The sequence below is a fragment of the Heteronotia binoei genome, chromosome 18 (assembly GCF_032191835.1).
Source record: "Heteronotia binoei isolate CCM8104 ecotype False Entrance Well chromosome 18, APGP_CSIRO_Hbin_v1, whole genome shotgun sequence".
Classification (NCBI taxonomy): domain Eukaryota; kingdom Metazoa; phylum Chordata; class Lepidosauria; order Squamata; family Gekkonidae; genus Heteronotia; species Heteronotia binoei.
In genome coordinates this window covers 24,254,326-24,275,567 of record NC_083240.1, presented here as the reverse complement: position 1 = coordinate 24,275,567, position 21,242 = coordinate 24,254,326, and the positions used below count along the sequence as shown (strand labels likewise).

Here is a 21,242-nt window from a genome sequence, read left to right as displayed (position 1 = left end):
GCCACTGGTTGAACTTTTGCATCCACTATAAGCACATGGCTTTAAGTCAGCTGTGCTCTCTCCCTGTCTCTGGCCGTCTGCAATCTTGAGGGACAAGAGTAGCCTATTTCACAAAGCTGCTGCTAAGATTATTGTGATAATGGAAACAAAGAGCTGGAAGAGATCTCAAGGATCCTCTAGTCCAACAATTCTTGGTGCTTGGGAGGGGGGGCACAGTGGGAGGGCTTCTAGTATCCATTCCCCACTGATGGACCTCTTGATGGTGCCTGGGGTTTTTTTGGCCACTGTGTGACACAGTATTGGACTGGATGGGCCATTGGCCTGTTCCAACATGGCTTCTTTTATGTTCTTAACCCCCTGCACAATGCAGGAAATTCACAGCTACCTTCCCCACTGACTGCTGCTCTGTGCCCAAAGGAACACTCAAAAACTTCCAGGATCCCTGGACCAATCTGGTGTGGAGGAAAATACCTTACTGCTCCCAAAGTTGGGGGGGGGGGACGGACTGAATATAAAAGAAGCACCTTCAACTGCGAAAGTGCTATAGAAATGCGAGATATTTTCTTATGAAGAACCAGAATGCCACAGCGATTCATTTCGTAGGCTAGTCCATTTTCTTTGTGGACTAGCAACTTTCCTGGCTCTATTTGCAAGTCTGAAAAGCAGCCCACAGGAAAGGAAAGGCCCCCTGTGCAAGCACCAGTCATTGCCGACTCTGGAGTGACGTTGCTTTCACACAGTTTTCACGGCAGACGTTTTACGGGGTGGTTTGCCATTGCCTTCCCCAGTCATCTACACTTCCCCCCCACCAAACTGGGTACTCATTTTACCGACCATGGAAGGCTGAGTCAACCTCGAGCCGGCTACCTGAAAACCCAGCTTCCGCCAGGTATTGAACTCAGGTCGTGAGCAGAACTTAGGACTGCAGTACTGCAGCTTTAACGCTCTGTGCCACTGGACTAGCAACTTTCCTGGCTCTGTTCGCAAGCCTGAAAAGCAACCCACAAGACCAGGGTAAAACTTCACCTTCTAAATCCTTTCCTGCTCTTTGCTTTGGTTTTGTGTTCTCATCCTTTGATTTTGCTCATTTTTTGGTAATCTTTGTTCTTTTTTCTGCTAAGGTTCTTTGATAGTACAGTAGTGATCTTTAACTCGCAGCACTTTACTGTTTTACTGATTGTTTGGTTGCTGATTTGGGCAGACTTGTTGTTCTGTATACTGTATACTAGATCCAGGTGGGCAGCCGTGTTGGTCTGAAACAGTTGAACAAAGTTTGAATTCAAGTATAAGCTTTCACGTAAGTTGATTTTGATGAATACGAAAGTACCACAGTTAACAATTTCAAGGGCTGAACCTCAAACTATAATAATTTGGCTCTTAGTGGTGAATGTTATGCACTGTTCTTTTCTGAGAAAAATCTATCCATTCCATTCTGCCTTGGATATTTAAGCAGAAGACATTTCAGAGCACTGTCTGGTCCTTTTTCTACGGACGGTTTCCTTTTATTATCCCTATCTGATACTAACAGAATCCCTCAGGTGTTATAAAGGTGACGTGCAGTTTGGACCTGTGCCCATCTTGTTAAAATCATGTTGTGGGTGTGTATATAGTGCCATCAAATCACAGGCTACTTATGACAAATTGACACTGTCAGAGTGTTTCCAAGGGAAGAGACGTTCAGAATTGGTTTGCCATTTCCTGCCTCTGTGTAGCAACCCTTGACTTTCTTGGTGGTTTCTCATCCAATGACTAATTAGGGCCAACCCTGCTTAGTTTCTGAGATCTGACAAGAATCAGGCTAATCTAGGACATCCAAATCATAGCAAAATCACGTTGGGATAAGGCAAAATTTCAATGGATGAAGACCACCAAAGCACCTCTACCAGAAAAGGCCTTTCCACAGCCTCTGAAAGGAGCTAGAGTATCTAGCATTGAAGGAGATTATGTTCATTTTAGGCCAGTTTCCAGCCTGCTGTTTGGTTGGGGGGTTTTTTTAAAGGAAAAGGGCTGAGTGATGGCAGAGCAGCTCCAGAATTTCTAGGATGATTCATCTGCCCTTGATTCCTTTCACTCTAGTTTCAGGCCCAATTATGGGACAAAAACAGCGCTGGTAGAACTGCTAAATGATGTTAATCTGCAGTTGGATAAAGGGAAAGAGTTCCTATTATTTTTCTTTGAGCTGTTGGCTGCCTTCAATACTTTTTTTTTTGTACTTTTGTGTATTTTAGGAAGGGGGGTGTATCTGCACCTGGAAGTCATGTCAACTTCTAATGACTGACCTCTACTGGGGGCCTGGAGGATATTCAGAGAGGTGGTTGAAAGCCTGCTTCTGTCCTCTTGACTGGGTATTTCAAGGACAGTCTCCCATCCAAATACTAACCACAGTTGACCCTGCTTAGCTTCCAAGACCTGACGAGATGAGGCTTGCCCAGGCTATCCAGGTCAGGGCACGGCCTTCAATACCGTTGAACAGTCAGTGCTGTTTAACATACGTTGAGTCTGAAGTGGGCTTGCTGGACTGGCACTTAAATGGCAAGTCTTTTTTTTTTTGTTTCAACCTCATGGGGTCAAAAGGTCTTCAGAACCCGCTGCTCGAGATTTAACCTGCATGGTTGTTCAAGGCCCTGTATTGTCACCTTGTCCAAAGGTTGGGTGTTAGGTATCTTCAACATGCTGATATAAGCCAGTTAGCTTTATCCTTTCAAAAGCACTCAGAAACTGCTATATCCTAAGCTACTGTCTGACTGCCATGTTCAAGTCACTGAGGGGGAACAAGTCAAAATTGAATCTCTACAAGATGGGGCTGACGGTGGCTGGGAAAGCTGAGGTCTTGGAGAGGAATAGTGCGCCCACCATGGATAGTGGTGAGCTTCACTAGGACAGACTCCACTAAAACTTGGGAATCCTTTTGGCTTTGGAGAAGCAAGCTTGTACGTTAGCTCCCCCCCCCATTACATTTAGTATGGATCCTATCTCTACTCTCAGATTCAGCCAGTCTAGCCACTTTGATTCGTGCAATAGGAACCTCAAAACTTCATGACTGTAATGCTCTGAGGAGGCTACCCATGAAAATTCAAACGCTTCGATTGGTTCAGATTGCAGTTGCTCAGCAGTTACGTTAAATTAGCTGCTTCCTGGATATTGTGCCCATCTTAGTTCTTTTACATTGTTGCCTATCTGTTTTCAAATACTGGTCACTGCCTTTAGAGCTCGTCATAGCCTGGGTCCCATATATCTGAAGGAACATTTCTCCCAGTGTGAAGTGAACCCGTGTGGCAATTCTGGTCATTCCAGCAATCTTTTTTGGCCATCCCCTTGAGGAAGCCAGGGAGGTGTACCGCTTCCATTGTCAGGTTTTTCTGTGGCATCTCTTGTACTGGTAGAAGAACCTTTCCAAGTCTGATAGGAAGGAACACACACCTTCAGAAAGAATTGTGAAAACAGGGTTTTGGAGGATGAATAGGAGCAGTGTGTGCAGTTTTATTCCAGTTTTGTTGGAGGGGGGAGGTGTTTCCTTACAGCTGAATTGTTATATATCTGCTTTTAATGTCCTGTAAACTGCTTTTGGTCCTGTTGTGTGTGGGGGAGGAGGTTAGTAGTATTCTGATTCTACCCCAAATAAATAAATTCAAGTGCCAGATTCAAGATTTTGCAAGATGAAGAACAAAACTATAGTAAAACTCTTTACCTAGTAGCCGGCTCTCTCCCACTTTGGTACCCTAGGCCCTGAGAGCCAAGCAAGGTGGGGAAGTTGCAGAAGTATTGCTTTGAACATGCAGGCAGCGCTGAAGAGAGATGCTGCACAGGGAGACACACTTGGGTGCAGCAAAGTACATGTGACTTTCAGTGAACCCAAACTAAGGACAAATTCCATCTGCACTGCCTCCTAGAGTTTAGTGTAAGCCAAGTTTGGCACTCGGGGAGGAGGGGGCCTGCTGTAACCCAGGTGGGGGACAAAGCAAGAATGGGATAGGTAAGTGGTAGACCCTGCATTTTGATGGAGCAATTCATGCTGACACAGGAGATAACCAACCAGTCCAGTTAACAGAGTACGTAAAAATACAATTAGTGTATGCTCATAGTGCAATCACATGTAAGAGATTAAACCCACTCAAGCTCTAGATCCACGTGCAATTGGCAAGCTACACAGCTAAACTGAAACCAAGAATAATCAGCTTCTACGACAAAGTGAAATACTGAAAAAGCTGCAGGGCAAGGCTGCCAGGCCCATCCACCTCCCTGGGTGTCCTTTCCTTAAGAACATAAGAGTAGCCATCTTGGATCAGGCCAATGGCCCATCCAGTCCAACACTATGTCACACAGTAGCCAAAAAAGACAGGTGCCATCAGGAGGTCCATCGGTGGGGTGACGACAGTAGAAGCCCTCCCACTGTTGCCCTCCCCCAGCACCAAGAATACAGAGCATCACTGCCCCAGACAGAGAGTTCCAACAATACGCTGTGGCTAATAGCCACTGATGGACCTCTGCTCCATATGTTTATCCAATCCCCTCTTGAAGCTGCCTATGCTTGTAGCCGCCACCACCTCCTGTGGCAGTGAATTCCATGTGTTAATCCCCCCTTGTGTGAAGAAATACTTTTTATCTATTCTAACCCAACTGCTCAGCAATTTCATTGAGTGTCCACGAGTTCTTGTAGTGTGAGAAAGGGAGAAAAGTACTTCTTTCTCTACCTTCTCTGTCCCATGCATAATATTGTAAACCTCTTATCATATCACCCCTCAGTCGACATTTCTCCAAGCTAAAGAGCCCCAAGCATTTTAACCTTTCTTCATAGGGAAAGTGTTCCTTATCCTCCTATGGAAAGGGATAGGCATTTCAGATACTTCATCTGAGAAAAGCCTTCATCCATGAAGGTAGTTCCACAAGAATATTAGGTAAAAGAGCTCAACTGCTTGGCATCCCTCAATTCCTGGACACAGCTGCAGCGGAACTCTTGCCCCTACATACACACCTCACAGTTTACAACTGTCATGGATAGGATCATCAGAGGGAGTTAAGAATTGCCAGGTTTCCCCTGGCTACCACTGGAGAATCAGGGAATAGGCAGGGATGGGGTGTAGGGATACCAGATCCAGATTGGGAAACTCCTGAGGATTTGGGGATGGGGCCTGGGAAGAACAAGGACATCAGTGGGGTACAATGCCATACAGCCCACCCTCCAAATCATCCATTTTCTCCTGGGGGAACTGAGTCCAAGGGACTCCCAGGTCCCACTTGGAGACTGGCATCTTTAGAGAGAGTGCAGAAAGTAGTCGGGCACAAACATTATGCCTGGATCCAACTTGTATGAGATTCCCCTTACCAAGCAGCATTTTATATTCCATTTTAACTATTTGTCTTTGGGTTTTATGCCTTTGAGTGTCATTATGTGGCTGAAAGGTAGGATGAAAATTAAGCAAAGAGAATCTGGAGTCCCATGGCTGAAAAGGAAGAGCAGAGGAAATTCAGTCTGAATTGCCAACTGAGTAAGCTCGGCTTGCAGAAAGTCATTAAAAGGTTTAATTCAGAATTGGCAGTGTGGTGGGCAGGCTGCCTCACACTATCTTTTTTCTGGACTTCCTCCAGAGCTTTTTGTATGCTGTTGTCATCTAATGGTGCTCCCACTCCCTTGCCTGATTTCCAGTTGCTGTTTCTCTATTGCCCACTTAATTGTGGTATGAGACATTTCTTTCCCCCCTTACAGGTGTGCGGAAAGCTCATTCTCTCTGCATCCAGTTAGGTCCAGTTAGGCAGACATCATGCCTTGGCATATTTAACAAAGCAAAGCTGTGGTGTCCTTCCCAAATGCTAAAAGCAAAAAGAGGCAGCTGTGGCACAGAGACTCCCTCTGCAGCTTAACTCAGGAACTGCACCCCATCACTTGAAAACAAAGAGCAATCTTGATGTTTTAGGAATTGCTGTGCTAGAATCAGGGCTTTCAGTGCTCCTTACTTGTTCTCTTCCTGTCATCAGCTTTCCAGGAAATCACGGCAAAGAGTGGTGAAAGAACAGAAGAACATGGAGCAAGGAATAAGGATGAGGGAAAAGTAGGTTCTGGCTTTTACATGATGCTACTTCATTTTTATCACTTCCATTCTCTCTTCAAAACCCATCTTTTCCCGAAAACTCTAGATCAAGCCATCCCGCTTCCTGAAACTATATATACATCCACTGTGATGGTTCATACTCATCCCTTGATGCTTTGCGTTGCCTGTCTGCCAAAACAGCCTCTTCAAGGCTTATCTGCTGTTCTTAGCATTCTAATGTGGCCTCAACCCTGATAAGTCAGGAAAAAAAGAGTAAGCCTATTCCTTTGACACTCAGATGCCTTCTCAAAATTAAGAATGCAGATTTAACATCACCTTTAAGAATACAGTACAGTTATTGGCTCATTCTTGGTGTCTTTATATATTAAAATAAAATCATATCCATTGTTGAAATCTCTTGTGATCTATACATCAAAACATGGTTTCTGTGTCACTGCATTGCAAACTGTCAAGACAAAGTCTGAAGTAGTTTGCCCCTTTCAAACAATCACTACCAGAAGTCACTACAAATTGTGCAGATGGGAATTCTCCCTCTTCCCAGAGGCCTAGAAGGGTGTTCTTTAACACAAACCAGAGACTTGCTGGCAATGATGTTAGGTATGGCTCCTCAGAAGCTTTGAGGACCAAAAATAGGCATAGTCCCACCAACAGAACAGAACAGAGCAATAATGGACAAAGCCAGCAAAATTCACCTCTATTGCGGGGGGGGGGGGGTGGGGTGGGTGGGTGGGTAAAATAGATTAGAATTTCCCACTCCAAGGGACTGCTGAATTCTACAAAGGTAACATCTGGTAACCAAAGCACCATGCTCAATTTTGACACTTAAAATACAATTAACACTTTTCCAATATGCAGTTAGAGATGGGGGATTAAACCCACTCAAACTCTTAATCCAGACACAATAGGCGAGTGACAAACCCAATTCCAAATCAATAATTTTCAGCTTATACGATAAACTGATTTTTTAAAAAATCAGAACCAGTGTTTGGAGACTTGTTTGCCCTATGGGTGATCTATGGCTATGGTCCAAGCATCAAGGAAAGATCCCACCCAGGATGGATTTAACTGACTGCTGAACTCAGATGTTTTCTGCTCTGTGCCAACTGCCACTGCCAGGCACTTTGGGCCAAGTGAAGGTGCTCTCTCTCGCTCTCTCTTTTAGTTCCAGAGATGGCTTTGTGTGTTCCTCAGGAAGTATGTCTTCTTCCATAACAGGTACACATTTCTCATTTGAGGTTAAAGAGAAAAGCCACAGCAGCAACGAAGGTCAGAACGGTCACCATGTCCCTCAGGCCCTCCGGGTTCCAGAAACCCTCTTTCTCCCTGCGCTTCTTTAGTTCCTGCAGCTTCTCACGGATGTTACGTTCCCGCTCCAGCTGATGGCCGTAGTGCTCCCGATAGAATTCGTCAAAGTTAAACATGGGTTTCTTGGGATTGTACCGGGGAGAGGAGCTGGCCGTGAAGGTCTGGGTCCTCCTCGGCGGCGGGCTAGAGGCGGGCTCCTTGCCCGACGGCTTCCCGGCCACGCGCAAGTCCTGGCGGCTAAGAATGCCGCGGTCATACTTCTTGCGCAGGGCCACGCTGCCCAGTACCAGGTACGCCTCGTTGACGCGGGTGAAGCGTTCGGCCGCCTCCTCGCTGCCGGAGTTGCGGTCCGGGTGGAAGATGAAAGACTGCTTGTAGTAGGCCGTCTTAATCTGGGCTTGCGTGGCGGTCGGGGGCACCCCCAGCAGCTCGTACAGGCCCGATGGGGAGTCACGCCGGCTCGCACCCGCACCGGAGCCATCCCCAGAATACCCGCGGGCGGCCAAGATGCGGAGGGCCCAGGGGGAAAGAGGAGCCTTCAGGCCCCTTGGCGTCAGGGCCATGGGCAGCCTCGGAGGGCCCTTCAACGGTCCGGCGCTGCCCCCTCAGGCCTGACCTCCGCCATGTTGTATCAGTCCCTCCAGCCGGCCGGCGACAGCTGTTAGGCAGGCAACCAATAGGAAGTGCTTCCTGGTTGGGTAAAGAGGCGGAGCTGGAGCAACCATTGGTCCAAGGCCAGACGGACGTTGGACTAAACCAATGGTGACGAAGGCCGCGAGGTCTTCGCGAATCGCTCGGCGACGCGCAGAGATGACATCATAGCAGTGGCCTGGTGCGTGTGGGTGACGTACGTGGCCGAAGATGGCGGTCAGCGGGAAGCGGCCGGAGCACCGAGGACCGCCCGAGCTGGTGGGTCAAAGGAGAGGGGAGGCTGGGCTCGCGGGGAAGGTGACGAGGCCCACGGTAGCCAAACAGAGCCTCCATATTCAGAGGTAGTTGGCTTCTAGATACGAGCCTTTCGAAGCATGAAGCAGGCGAGGGTGTCGACTTCATGATCTCCCACGTGGGTTGTCCTGTTTTCCATCGTTGGGAACGGGCTGCTAGACCTCGTGGACTGATTTAGCTAGACAGTCCTTATATTCTTCCAACTCCTGTCTCCCGTTCTGTTTTCCTTTTCCAGTTCTACGATGAGGCTGAAGCCCGGAAATATACGCACAAGTAAGGCAGCTTTGGTGATTGGAGGAACACCACGTTTAACTTTTAACAATAGTATGCGGGGGGCGGGGTGTCTGTTAAACCTAGGTAACTTTACTGTACATTGATTGTAAAGAGGATACTTATAGACATCTGTGTCAGATAAAGTACTTCAGACTGCCCCTTCTTTTAAAATTTAGCATCTGCAGTATCTGTCTTGCCTCAGTGTGATGTAGTGGAAGAGTGTTTGAGGCGAATGTCTGGTGGTGAGTGGTGCTGTGTTGGGAGAGGGGGGTGGTGTCAAAAGAGAAGAAGTGGGGTTGTTATAGACACTTCTTGGGAGAGTACTCAGGAATTGTGCTCTATGGAGACCTCACAATTCAGGCTGGCAGTTCAAGCTGCCCAAAGGTGGGTCTGATGGGTTTCTTCTACCATTTACTAATCTCTTGTGGCTTACTTGATAAGAGCGAGCATTTTACTACTTGGTTGCCTGAGGCACTTGTCGCTCACTGCAGGTGATTTGAGAGCTACAGCTCAAGTTGTTGAATGTATGCTCCTGCTGGTGGAATTCTAGCACAGACTGGGACCAGTTTTGCACTAGACCTTTAATCCTGATTTAACTCTGTCCCCAAACGGATATTCTACACTAGAATTAGAGAAGCCAACTAAACCAAGATTAAAAGCCTAATGCAAAATTGATCTGGGTTTTCTAGGCTAATGACAGGAGGCAGGTTTCCTGTATCTGTGCCCCAGCATCTAAGCCAGAGAGTCGTTTCAACTTTACTGTGATCATCCCCCACTTTCTTCTGCCCTTTAGTTCTCGGATGATTGAGATCCAGTCACAGATGTCTGAACGAGCTGTGGAGCTGTTGGGTCTCCCAGAAGGCCATCCATGTTTTTTGCTGGATGTGGGGTAAGCTAGCTGCGTGAGACCTTCACTCTTTCTTTTCATATGATTGCATTTTTTTCACTTTTTGAGATGTTCTTTTTCCAGAGGGCTGACCAAGCTGTAGCCTGGACTCCTTGTGATTGTAGTTTGACTTTTTTTAGTGCTGTGGCGTAAATTGCTCTTGCGGACATAGCATAAGTTGATTTTTTAGAACATGCACCTGCTGTGTACTGTGCCTAACTGAGGAACAGGAGTTGGCATCTCTTTTGGCCTTAATTTTTGCTAGAAAGTTTGTGTTGTTTTGAGGATTTTGTCGTGTGTGTGAAAGGAGTGATATAGAAGCACTGTAAATAACAACCTGCTGACTGAGGTGTTTGAGATGACCACTTGTCATGAGCCGAGGAGCAATATGCTAGGTGTCCTTGTTGTCTTGAGTGATCAGAGATGAATAAATTGATACCCTGTTTAGTTCTTGTTTTTATTCTCCTTATCAGCTGTGGCTCTGGTTTGAGTGGGGATTACATCTCTGAGGAGGGACACTTCTGGGTGGGTATGGACATCAGCTCTGCTATGCTGGGTAAGTGCCTCCTATTCTGTGCGTCCATCAGAGTTGAACCTTCTTGCTTTGAACTGGGGTGGGATTATGACAAACAAAGAAATTGCAAGCCTCCTTCTTTCCTTCCTCTGAATAGATGTGGCTATTGAGAGAGAAGTGGAGGGAGACCTGATGCTCACAGACATGGGTCAGGGGATCCCCTTCAGGCCTGGGACCTTTGATGGCTGCATCAGGTAGGAACTTGCTGTGTGCTTCCTTGGAAGAACTAGCAGCTGCACCTTGGCCATAATACGAGCTTGTGAGATTCTTGGCATAAGAAACCCCATGGAGAAGGCTGCTTGACACTCCTATCTTCTCTGGTAGCATTTCTGCAGCGCAGTGGCTCTGCAACGCTGATAAGAAGACACACAGCCCTCCAAAACGATTGTATCGATTCTTCTCTACTCTTTATACTGCACTGGTAAGTGTGGCGTTCTGTCATCCCACCCTGTGCCTTTCTTTGAAAGCATGAGTGAGAAAAAAACATAGCTCAGCATAGCCGTGGGTCATGCGGTGCCAAGGAAGGACACAGAGGAGCAAGTTGCAACATGGGGCAGAATGTCTATTGTAATTACTGTGCTGCTTCGTTCCCTAGCAAATCAGTCTGGGCCATACAGGGCCTGCACCTTCTGAACCACATTTTGTCTCATGGAGGGCATTTCACAAGAGAGTGTTCTTGCTGGTGTTTTTTTCCTCTGGTGAGATTACAGCGAGTCTTGATGTAAGGCTGTGATCCGTAGACAGAATGCTTTCAGATTATAATTGACCTTTCTGTTTCTAGGCCCGAGGAGCCCGAGCTGTTCTGCAGCTTTATCCAGAAAACGCTCAGCAGGTGTGTCCCACTGTGGGAAGGGGTTGTGATGGAGCCGGAGTTAGCTGGGGCAAACAGAGATAGGTGCTGTTGTTCTCTTTTGCTGTCTAGATGAAGTGGGGGCAGCAATCAGATCAGCTAAGACTGCCTTTGATTCCTTTCTGTGGCTGGACATTGTTTACTCTTAAACTAGCAAGTCAAGCTTTATTCACATGAACGAATAGCACTGAGACTGTCCGGTAGAGCTTGATCAGGAATTCAGCAAGATTTAGCACTGTTACAGCCTTCTTAGGCAGAGGAAATGTGTAGCATTCCACAAGGTGTGTTACCTTCAGAAAAGTAAGGTTCAGCCTTCACTTTCCTAGGGAGGGGCTCTCTGGGGAGCATGACTGAGCCAGACTAGAAAAATGGCCAAGGGGGTTGATCAGGGGACCAACCTGAGCTATTGGTGCTAAGACTGAGAATTTTCTGCATTTAGTTAGTAGTGTATGAATTTGAATTTGATTGGGTTTGGCAAAAACTGAACCAATGGCCTTTTGATCACTCAAAGGGCAGGCAGCAAGGGAAGTTGTGTGCTTGAGTTGGAAGTAACCTGGTTTTGGGAGGGAGCCTAGTTTAATCTTAAGTGATGTGATCGTGCTGCTGAACACAGAATGAAAAGCTGTGGCTCAGTGGCAGGACTCCTGACTTCACATGCGGCAGGTCCTAGGTTCAGTCCCCAGGATCTCCAGTTATTCTATAGGTAGCAGAGTTCAGGGAATGTCATTTGTGGGAGTTGACAGCATTGAGCTAACAGACTGGAGGTAGTTTGATGCTTTGACTCATCAGTATGTTTTCCCCCCCTCCTAGCTGGAACTCATCACCACCCAGGCCATGAAAGCAGGCTTCACTGGCGGCATGGTGGTGGATTACCCCAACAGTGCCAAAGCGAAGAAGTAAGTCCCTTTGGGGTGCTGGCGCATCGCTCCTTGTTTCTAAGAGAGGTAGTCTCTCAGTCCTTTGAAATATACAGCCAAGGACTTGTAGGCTCAGGTAGCAAGTTGTTGGATGCTTTGAGAAAGCTACCACTAGCTAATTTCCATGTGTGGGTAAAAGCCATACCCCCTTGTGAGCTCTGGAGTTCTGAGGACACAAGGGGGTTTTCCGAGGTCCTCTTGTCCAGTTCTTCACAGCAGTTGGATTCCTTGTCCAAGCCGTTTTTCTCTAGGGGATCTCTCACAGAAGGGCATTTAGCCTTTCTGCAGCTTCTGACTACAGGGAAAATAGGCCAATGACGGAGAGCATGCAGAAGGCCCATGTGTGATTTCCTCACTGGAGCCTTTCTTGCAGCAGGGCCAGGTGACGTCTGCCTGAGCCTGTGGGAAGCTGCCACTAGTCAGAATAGACAGTGTGCTGCTGAATGAACCAGCAGCCTGTGACAGGTTCTTGTGATTAGCAGAGGCAGCTCATGCTCAGTCAGGTGTGGGTTATACAGGTTGAAGAATGGAGTGGAGGGTGAATATTCATCTGCAAACCAGAAAAGAGGCCAAACCTCAAAAAGGTCATGGCGGGGGGGGGGGGATTAATTAAAGTCCTCAGAGGCTTGGAACACTTCAGATTAGGAATTATCCGTTTTTCTCCACCTTTTTGAGATTTGGCCTTTCTTCTGTCATTAGGCAGTCCTCTATTTCTCAAGGTGATCTTTCCCTTTCTCCTTCAGGTTTTTTCTCTGCCTCTTTGTTGGCCCAAGTGATGTTTTGCCAAAGGTAATGGAATCTATGGGGACCGGGGCAGCGGGGAAGTTATCTGGGCACAAGGTTGGTTGGGGCTGGCTTTGGTATACTTTGAGCCATGCTGGTGGCGCCTTACTGAAAAGATATGTGAGAGAAGGAAGAGCTAAGACACATCCCACTTGTGCCAGGAAGATCCTCCCCATTATGCCCATCCGGCCAGTTAGAAGTTGACTGTGGGTATTCTGGATTGCCCTTTTCTCAGCGATTTCTGATGCTTGAATCTTTTCCATGGGGTTTGTGTCCACCGTCAGCCTGATAAAGCATATTCTGTGGGGTCTGTGATCAAGAGACTATGCCTTTTCCTTCCAGAGCGTAATGGTTTCAGTTCAGCCAGCATTGCTTTATTTTCAGTCTTGATTGCAAAGGATTGTGGACACCTCCTGGGGAACCAGAATCCCCACAGGCGATAGCCTCTATCCCTTGGTGGAAGCACTCATGAATCTGTCATCTTCTGTTTGTCATCCTCCTATGCTACGGTGTGGGACCAGGAGCCATTTCTCCTACAACAGGCAAATTAACATTGTGCCTTTTCAGGGTCTCGGCACGGAGTGCAGCGACGAAGAACCAGCACAGGCAAAATTCATCAGTGAAAGGTACCGACTGGGGAGGCAGGAGACGCACTGAGAGGTGCAGTGGGGGCTTTAACTGAAGGGCACGGGAGCTGAGAGTCCGAGCAACTTTATTTAAGCAAACAGATACCAATTTCCCACTAGCCTTATGCCGCTCTCCTCTTCTCCGTTGGATTTCACACTACCTGCCCCGGGGCTGCAGCTTGCTCCGCCTCTTTTGCACAGCAAACAAGATCCTCTAAAAACCGGTTTCTGTTTGCTGCGTGGAAAAGGCAAAGCTAGTTGCAGCCCCGGGGCAGATACTGTGAATTCTGACGGAAGCCCCGTGGAGAAGAGGAAAGTGAGAGCAGCATAAGGTTAGTGAGAAATGGGTCAAAGCCTTCAGCCAGGCTATTGTGCGTTTTGCCAAAAGGACTAGCAAAGACCATAACCCTAACCCTTCATAACTGGCACAGGAGACAACAGACTGACCTTGTGGTTGGGATTTAGTTCTTCCTTAGAGAGGACTGGGTCATTCATACCTTCAGCAGTGGACTGTTGTTTGAGTTGGGCCAAGTCACATGCTTTCATCCTCTGTGTCTTTCCTCACAAAACTGGAAGAAGAATTATTTCCTCCCCCCGCCCCCGTCAGCCATGAGGGCAACATGCCTGCAGCCACCTCCCCCGATCGAACATGTCTCCTCCCCCGAAGCAGCCGAGGGCACCACGTACACCCTGCGCTGCTTGAGAGAGAGACTGACAGCAACAGCCAGAGGACTGTCGTCGTGGCAACCAGCAGCTCCGGGTTGTCACGTTTTCCTGCCTCGTACATTCCAGAAGAGGAAAGGCCCGCATAACATCCTCTAGAAGCGGATTGACAGTTCTCACAAACAACCCAGTTAGGTCAGGCATTTATCCCCCCTATTGCAGACAGAGGGCGCTTTCTCCCACATTAAATAATGCACTTTCAATTCTCTTTCCGTGTACTTTGCGACTGGGTTTTACTGTGTGCAGTGGCAAAATCCATTTGCAAAAGGTTGTTGTAGTGGATTGAAACTGCATTATTTAGCATGTGTGAAAACACCCAGAGAGTCAAAGGGAGTGGCTTGGGTAAGGCTGCCCAGTGATGTCAGGGCAAGACCAAGTCGGGCAGAGTTTGCCTCTTGACAGCATCTTCTCTCTCTCCCCAGAATACGGTTTAAGAATGCTAAAGGGCGGTCAGTGAAGAAAAGCCGGGATTGGGTGCTGGAGAAGAAGGAGCGGCGGCGGCGGCAGGGCAAGTGAGTACCGTCTCCTGCTCCAAGGAACTTCCTGTTGCAATGCCTCCCCTTTTGCTAAGTTCTGCTTTTGGCCCTTCTCTCTTCCTTTCTGAAAACGTGTCTCTTATGCTTTGCCTGCAGGGAAGTGCGGGCAGACACGAAATACACAGGCCGAAAGCGGCGGCCTCATTTCTGAGACCCCATCCCGCCTTTGGAACTGCTTCCAGTCTATGGAGTACAGCACCTGCCAGTGTGGCCTTTTACATTGGAAGACACTGGCCGAAGTCCTGCATCTGAGCTTCCACCTAGGCCCATGCCCGAACTGCGTCTAGTCTGCTTGAACCACAGCAAGCAAAGGCTTCTTGGAGAGACAGACTCGTATCCATAGGGTTTGACTAGCATTCATATCGGCCTGCTTTCCTAGGCCTTTCTCCAGCCGGGCTGGGAAGCTGCAGCTTGGTTCCCCCCCCCCCCCTTATTGCTACTCAAGCTCAGCTGTTGAGCTACAGCAGCATCGATTGCAGCCCTGCTGGTGCGCTCTGTGTGCGGCAGGGGTTGGGGGAGACATTAAAAACCTTTTAAGAACCTGATGATAAAGTAGTCCCGAAAGGGGGCTTTAGAAAAAGGATTAAAACTGATGACTCAATGGCTGTCACCTTGCAAATCTCTGGGCCTGGCTGTTCCTCATCCTCCACTGAGGAATTCTGGTGCAGCTCATGATTTAGCTAAGGGCTTGTTATGGTAGAATTCTACCCACTCGGGGGTTTGCCTTCCTAGTCTTAATCCTACTCTTTAAAAATCTCTCCCACGATTGTCATTAACTGGAGAGCATCTTGAGCACAGAGCCTCATAGGGTGTCTGTTGTGGGGGAAGGTAAAAGGAGATTGGGACTGCTCTGAGTATAGGGTGGGATATAAATCCAATATCATCATCTTCAGTCTTTCTCTGTGTCTCCAGCCATGTGATTTTTTTTTTTTTTGTTCTGGGACAGGAAGGAAACCTGCAAAACATCCGTTGCCAAGAAAATTATGCACTGGCTTTTTTTTAAAGAAACCCACAGCTTTGTAGCCTTGAGAGCCAGTTTGGTGTAGTGGTTAAGTGTGCGGACTCTTATCTGGGAGAACCAGGTTTGATTCCCCACTCCTCCACTTGCACCTGCTGGAATGGCCTTGGGCCACCCATAGCTCTGGCAGAGGTTGTCCTTGAAAGGGCAGCTGCTGTGAGAGCCCTCTCCAGCCCCACCCACCTCACAGGGTGTCTGTTGTGGGGGAAGAAGGTAAAGGAGATTGTGAGCTGCTCTGAGACTCTTCGGAGTGGAGGGCGGGATATAAATCCAATATCTTCTTCATCTTGTGCGCTATGATGTGCGGGTGAGAAGCTACAGGTGTGGGTGGAGTAAGATTCTCAGCAGGCAGTGGAGGATACTTGATTCTCCTGCCCGTACTAAAATCTGCGTAGGGTAAGAGGTAAAGACTGCTGAACTTTCTAGCCTCGGTTTTTGCTTTAAGGCTGGAGGGCACTCCCCTGGTCTTGCTGAGTCCCTAATCCCTTGCACATATCGGATCGGTCCCCCTCCGCTGCAGTGCAAGGAAGAGTCAAAAGCTGCTTCACGGATATAAATACTTTTTATTCTACATAAATCTCCATCCAGAAAGGAAGCTTCCCCTCCCCCACCTGAAGTGTGTTTCTTCGGGGGAGAGGGGTGAGGTTTGAGTCGACAGGAAGGAAAGGAGGACTGAATGGAAAGAGAAGGCAACAGACGGACGGTTTCAGTTGCACCTGGACAGACGAGGTGAGTTTGCAGTCCCACCTGGGGAGACAAGGGACACTTGGCTCACAGCACCGGGATGATTCCAGGGAAGGCCTCCGAAAAAGACATGCCAGAAACGTTCAGATTCTCCCTCCCCACCACCACCACATTGAATGCCGGCAGCAGAAGAGACTGCACTGTGGCCACCGCTTTAAAATGCTGGAGAGTGAAAGAGCTTTCTGGAGCACAAGCATGCCACCGATGGCTCAGTTTCTGAGTTTCTACATGCAACAAAGGCAAGAGTAATCAGCTGAGGGAGGTGGCAGCCTGGGGCGGCAGCAAGAGCAGCTCTTGAGAGGCTACGCTGCTTAGAGAGGAAGAAAGTGGTGAAGGTTGCGGAAGTCTCTGAACCGGGGGGAAAGTGTGAAAGGGGGCAGAAACGAAGGCTAGGGGTGAGTCAGATCTGCCGTCTGCTCTTGCGCCTACAGCCAGTGCTGGAATGGGCAGGGAGGCTTCCCCCCTTAACTACCGGCAGGAGCTTGCCAGGTCTCCCCTTTCTGTAGGCTGTCAGCCTGCTTCAGAAGCCGAAGCAGAAATGGCTGCGCAGCATAACCCACCACACGAAAGCAAGTCCCAGTTTGTCAGCTTGCTGTCTCTCTCTTTCCCTGGCTGGGATGACATCATCTCCATCTGAAACCAGGCAGCTCGGAGGGGCCACTCCCACCTTGCACTCGCCTCACCCAGAGGATGCTTAATGAAGCTACGAACCGTAGCTTGAAGCGCTGGTTTGGGATCAACCCCATGAGACATTCAGATACCACAACTCTCTGGGATTGAGGCCCACGGCCAGATACGTTTTCGAGATGGGCTTTGAGTGGAGGCAATCATCCTCTCTCCTCCCCCCCCCCCCCCGGTTCAGGGAAGTGCCCTAAAGCAGGATGCCATCTTGGGGCCAGCAGTGCTGGAGACAGGAGGCAGCTTCTGGGCACTGCTTGACAAGCAGGGCACGGCCTCAGGGTCTGTCTCTGAGATAAATCCCTCACTGGCAGTGGTATCACCCAGGTGCTACTGGGGTGGAATATAAGAGGGAATTCCTGTCCTGGCACTGGTCTGTCATTCACCTGCCCCCATACACGAGGGGAGGGGTGTTGGGTTTGTTTTGTTTTTTAGAAAAGTTTGCTGGTGATGTGAAACCGCTGGGGCAGGGCCAGCCGGCTGAGCTGCGCCCAGTTCTGTTCGAGGCGAGGCCTTCAGGCTGTGGCAGAGAGTGGGTGATTTGGCACTTGCTGCATTGCATATTTAACTTGACGGGGGGAGGCTGCGGCACATCCTTGTGCTTGGGGGCAGACGCATAAAGGCCCCCCCTCCTGCTGTCAACGTGCCCAGAAAAAGCGGGCAAGGACAGATCAGTGGCCAGAGAGAACCTGCCGGGGGGGGGGGGAATCTTGGCACACTTTTGCACTTCCCTTCTGGGGGTCAGTGGGGGTCATGCTTTCCACAACTGCCTCAGCAAGCTCTCCTTCCCAGCAGGCACAGCCGAGGCGGGGGGGGGGGGGGGTCAAGGGTTATTTGACTTGCCCGTACTGGGCAGTGCTGCAGACGGAAGGTGGCAGGTAGGGCACTAGTTGTGCTGCGGCACGCGGAACCACTAAACTGCCGCACCTGATTCCATAGATGGGACAAAAGGCAGACGCTTTAGAAATGCAGCTGTTGCTAGCCTCATCCCAAGAAAGCAGGGGGAGGAGGGGAAGGAGCTTTGGCTGCCATGCATAGCTCAAGTTGCAAACATGCATTGCATAATCTCTTCTAGTCACAACATCCGGGACAGAAACGGGGCACAGTCTGTTGCAACGGAAGCCCGGAGTCGTTTTGGACATCATGTGGCAGGAAACTCTGGGCTTGCAGCGGGATCTATGAGGGACGGGGCCATAAGCATCGGTATGGGGATACGAGACACAACTGGAACCTTCTGCCCTGTTCGTATTTTGCACCCAGAAGCATGGAAGTGAACCCGACAGCCCTCCCACACTGAGTGAAAGGCACCTCTCCTGCTGAAGAGTGTGTGTGTGTGTTGGGGGGGGGGGTGTGTGCATCCTGCTGCCTCCCTGCAAAATAGCTGCAGATGAAAACCGGAATCCAGTTTGACATAGAAGGTCAGGGCAGGTTCTGCGAGACCAAGGTTTGAATCCCTGTTCTGCCGCAGAAATGTGCTAGGACCAGTCACGCTCTCTGCATCACCTATCCCAGGATGGTGGTTGCGAGGACAAAAGAGAGAAGGGCAGAAAAGTTCAGTTAAGCCTCTTTGGAGTCCTAAATGGGGAGAAAGCTCAAGGTAGTAATATCCAGATAAACGAAACAGAGAGTGAGCATCCGGTGTAAATGATGGAGAAGAGGGGAAGGTGGGAGTGCAAAGGCTGCCCAGCTCTCTTTTCGGGCAGCCACAGAACAGAAAAACCAAACCTCTCGGGAGAGAATGCCAAAAGGGACTACAGCGACCAAAGCTTGAAGCAAAACTAGCAGCCTGTCTTAGGCGAGAGGGAGTCTTGCCTCTCTCCTTGGCGCCCCTAGAGACTGAAGGCCATTGCCCTGGCAGGAAAACAACTAGACTAGCCTTTAGGCCTGGGAGGACAGCAGCTCATTTCTCAACAGCAAGTTCACTCTGGAAAAGAGAAGGGGGTCTTCTTACTTCAAGGGGAGGGGTCTTGGATTCAAGGCAAAAAAAGGCAGGAGCGAGGGACTTCTGCGATGACGCCAGAGAAGCCCAGCGACGGCAAGCAAGACGGGAGCCCCTGCCGCTTCCCAGCATGCCACAGCACCAACCCTCCCCACGTACACTGTACCGGACACGCAGCATTAACAAAGACGATCATGCATTAGAAACGGAAGTGCTGGTTGGCAAGGCTTCCCCGCGATGGCCGTGGGGGGTCAGGCAGGACAGGAAGGAGCATCCCCCGCAGGCTGGCAACTGTGCCGCAGCTCTTCACCTCCACTTCCCCAAAGACCAGAGTCCTGGCGGCCTCCCGCTAGCCAAAAATCCCGCCAAAGGTGGAGGCGATGACGATCCCCAGCACAACGCAGCAGATGATTATCATGATCTTCTTCTGCTCGGCGGAAACAAGACAAAAAAAAAATGGCCATTCCATTGTCCACACAAGGCAACTCAAGAATGCAACAACGTTCAGAGACGGGCACTTGGGAGCCCTGGACAAGGTCACCCTCACTGGCTGCTCGAATGGGTCTTTTGTTTTATAAATGAAAGCTGGGCATGAAGGGGTGGCCAAACTGTGTCTCAGGAGCCATGTGTAGCTCTTTCAGGCATATTGTGTGGCTCTCAAAGCTCCCCCCCTACCCCATCCTGTCAGCCAGCTTCAAGAATGCAGTTCTCTCTTTAAATCGCTTCTCCAAATCAAGCCAGCCAAAGAATGCATTTAAAGTTAAAGTTGCTTTCTTTCCACCTCCCTACCTCCCCCATCCATTTTCCATCCTTCCAGCTCTCAAACATCTGGCATTTATTCTATGTGGCTCTTACGTTAAGCAAATTTGGCCGCCCCTGCTAAAGACCCTCCTTTCCTACTAAGAAACAGGTGGGATGCTTCTCGAGAACAAGTCCCTCCAACAAGTTTGCAATGAGGAAGGGGTGGAATCTGGAGTCCTCTATAGCAGGGGTGGTCAACAGTAGCTCTCCAGATGTTTTTTGCCTACAACTCCCATTAGCCCCAGCCATCAGCCATGCTGGCTGGGGCTGATGGGAGTTGTAGGCAAAAAACATCTGGAGAGCTACCATTGGCCACCCCTGCTCTATAGGCAAGGAAGCCCACTGGAGAAGAGAGGGGAGATGCCAAACTTGGAATGCCTTCCGGCCAGGACGGGAGGTGAATTTGGAATAGTGTTGCTGATTCTGAGTTGGGAAATACTGGAGAGGTAGAGCTTGGGGAGGAGAGAGACCTTGGTAGGGTGTAATGGTAAAATAAGTACCCAGCTTGCTGGGGGTAAAATGTAAATAACTGAGGAAAGCAATGGTAAACCGCCCCGTCAAATCTGCCATGAAAACGTGAAAGCAACGTCACCCCAGAGTCGGAAATGCACGGGGGACTGCCTTTACCTTTAATGTCACAAACTCCACCCACCAAAGCAGCAGTTTTCTCCAGGGCTACTAAACATTGATAAGAGTTATCCTCCATGAATTTATCTAATCCCCTTTTAAAGCTATCTAAACTTGAGGCCATCACTGCATCCTCTGGCAGCAAATTCCACATTTTAACTACTCGTTTTAATTTGGGCAGACCAACCATAACTCTGGAGCAGTCAGACAACATAAAAGAGGTCAGGACTCAGCAATGCTCACCCGCCTGGCTTTGCTCTGATACTTGACGGCTTTTTTGGTATCCGACACGGCCCGCTCAACGTAGTCCACCGCGTGTTCCACGTTGTATTCGATGCGGTCGATCATCTCACCCTGCACAACGGAGGACGCACAGAGCCGTTTTCATTTTGGGGTGCCGGCAGACCTTTCCAAGCGTTCCCATGTTACCTGTGCACTTGCGGGAGACTCCTCTGGCATCGGCTAGCCCAAGTACATCCTGCACCCCACTCCTGTGAGACCTCTATAAGACAGGAAAACAAAATCAGGGATTTTTTTTTAATCACTTCGGTCACTCGTAAACTGGTTGGCCTGAGGGGAAACCCAGGGGGTAAGAGGGGCTGCTTATTTCTCCTTCTCGAAAGCTTACCCACACATCCTCTGCTGTTGGCCCCTTTATGGTTAGCTAATCAGGTCTGTCCGGGTTAGTATTTGAATGGAAGACCAGCAAGGAAGTCCAAAGTTGTTATGCAAAAGCAGGCAATGAAGAAGACCACTGCAGATTTCTACCCCGCCCTTCTCTCTGAATCAGAGGCTCAGAGCAGCTTACAATCTCCTATAATATCTTCTCCCTCCACAACAGACACCCTGTGAAGTAGATGAGGCTGAGAGGGCTCTCACAGCAGCTGCCCTTTCAAGGACAACTCCTGCGAGAGCTATGGCTAACCCAAGGCCCATTCCAGCAGCTGCAAGTGGAGGAGTGGGGAATCAA

At 49.1% G+C, this 21,242-nt stretch overlaps 3 protein-coding genes across 3 annotated transcripts in view; 1 reads left to right on the top strand and 2 right to left on the bottom strand.

The window, feature by feature from the left end:
- Positions 1 to 6,384: 6,384 nt before the first annotated feature.
- DNAJC30 (DnaJ heat shock protein family (Hsp40) member C30) lies at positions 6,385 to 8,002 on the bottom strand. Its single transcript, XM_060259056.1, has one exon. The coding sequence runs from the start codon at positions 7,913 to 7,915 to the stop codon at positions 7,274 to 7,276; it is 642 nt and encodes a 213-aa protein (XP_060115039.1). The 5' UTR covers positions 7,916 to 8,002; the 3' UTR covers positions 6,385 to 7,273.
- A 163-nt stretch (positions 8,003 to 8,165) lies between these two features.
- Positions 8,166 to 15,066, top strand: BUD23 (BUD23 rRNA methyltransferase and ribosome maturation factor). Its single transcript, XM_060258772.1, has 12 exons — positions 8,166 to 8,261; positions 8,533 to 8,570; positions 9,364 to 9,459; positions 9,930 to 10,012; positions 10,128 to 10,224; positions 10,355 to 10,451; positions 10,812 to 10,862; positions 11,691 to 11,776; positions 12,541 to 12,586; positions 13,148 to 13,206; positions 14,352 to 14,441; positions 14,562 to 15,066. The coding sequence occupies exons 1-12, from the start codon at positions 8,214 to 8,216 to the stop codon at positions 14,614 to 14,616; spliced, it is 846 nt and encodes a 281-aa protein (XP_060114755.1). The 5' UTR covers positions 8,166 to 8,213; the 3' UTR covers positions 14,617 to 15,066.
- A 3,870-nt stretch (positions 15,067 to 18,936) lies between these two features.
- The window catches only part of STX1A (syntaxin 1A), a 63,287-nt gene continuing 60,981 nt past the window's right edge, over positions 18,937 to 21,242 (bottom strand). The window contains exons 9-10 of the mRNA XM_060259308.1: positions 20,516 to 20,626; positions 18,937 to 19,271 (exon numbers count right to left, since the gene is read on the bottom strand). Coding sequence (XP_060115291.1) covers positions 19,194 to 19,271; positions 20,516 to 20,626 — 189 coding nt within the window. The 3' untranslated portion in view covers positions 18,937 to 19,193. The remainder of the gene's footprint in view (positions 19,272 to 20,515; positions 20,627 to 21,242) is intronic.

Coding starts and splice junctions, on each gene's coding strand:
- DNAJC30 (XM_060259056.1), bottom strand. CDS start 7,915: ATGGCCCTGACGCCAAGGGGCCTGAAGGCTCCTCTTTCCCCCTGGGCC.
- BUD23 (XM_060258772.1), top strand. CDS start 8,214: ATGGCGGTCAGCGGGAAGCGGCCGGAGCACCGAGGACCGCCCGAGCTG. Junction 11,777..12,540: donor AACAGTGCCAAAGCGAAGAA/GTAAGTCCCTTT, acceptor TTTCTCCTTCAG/GTTTTTTCTCTGCCTCTTTG. Junction 13,207..14,351: donor GCAAAATTCATCAGTGAAAG/GTACCGACTGGG, acceptor CTCTCTCCCCAG/AATACGGTTTAAGAATGCTA.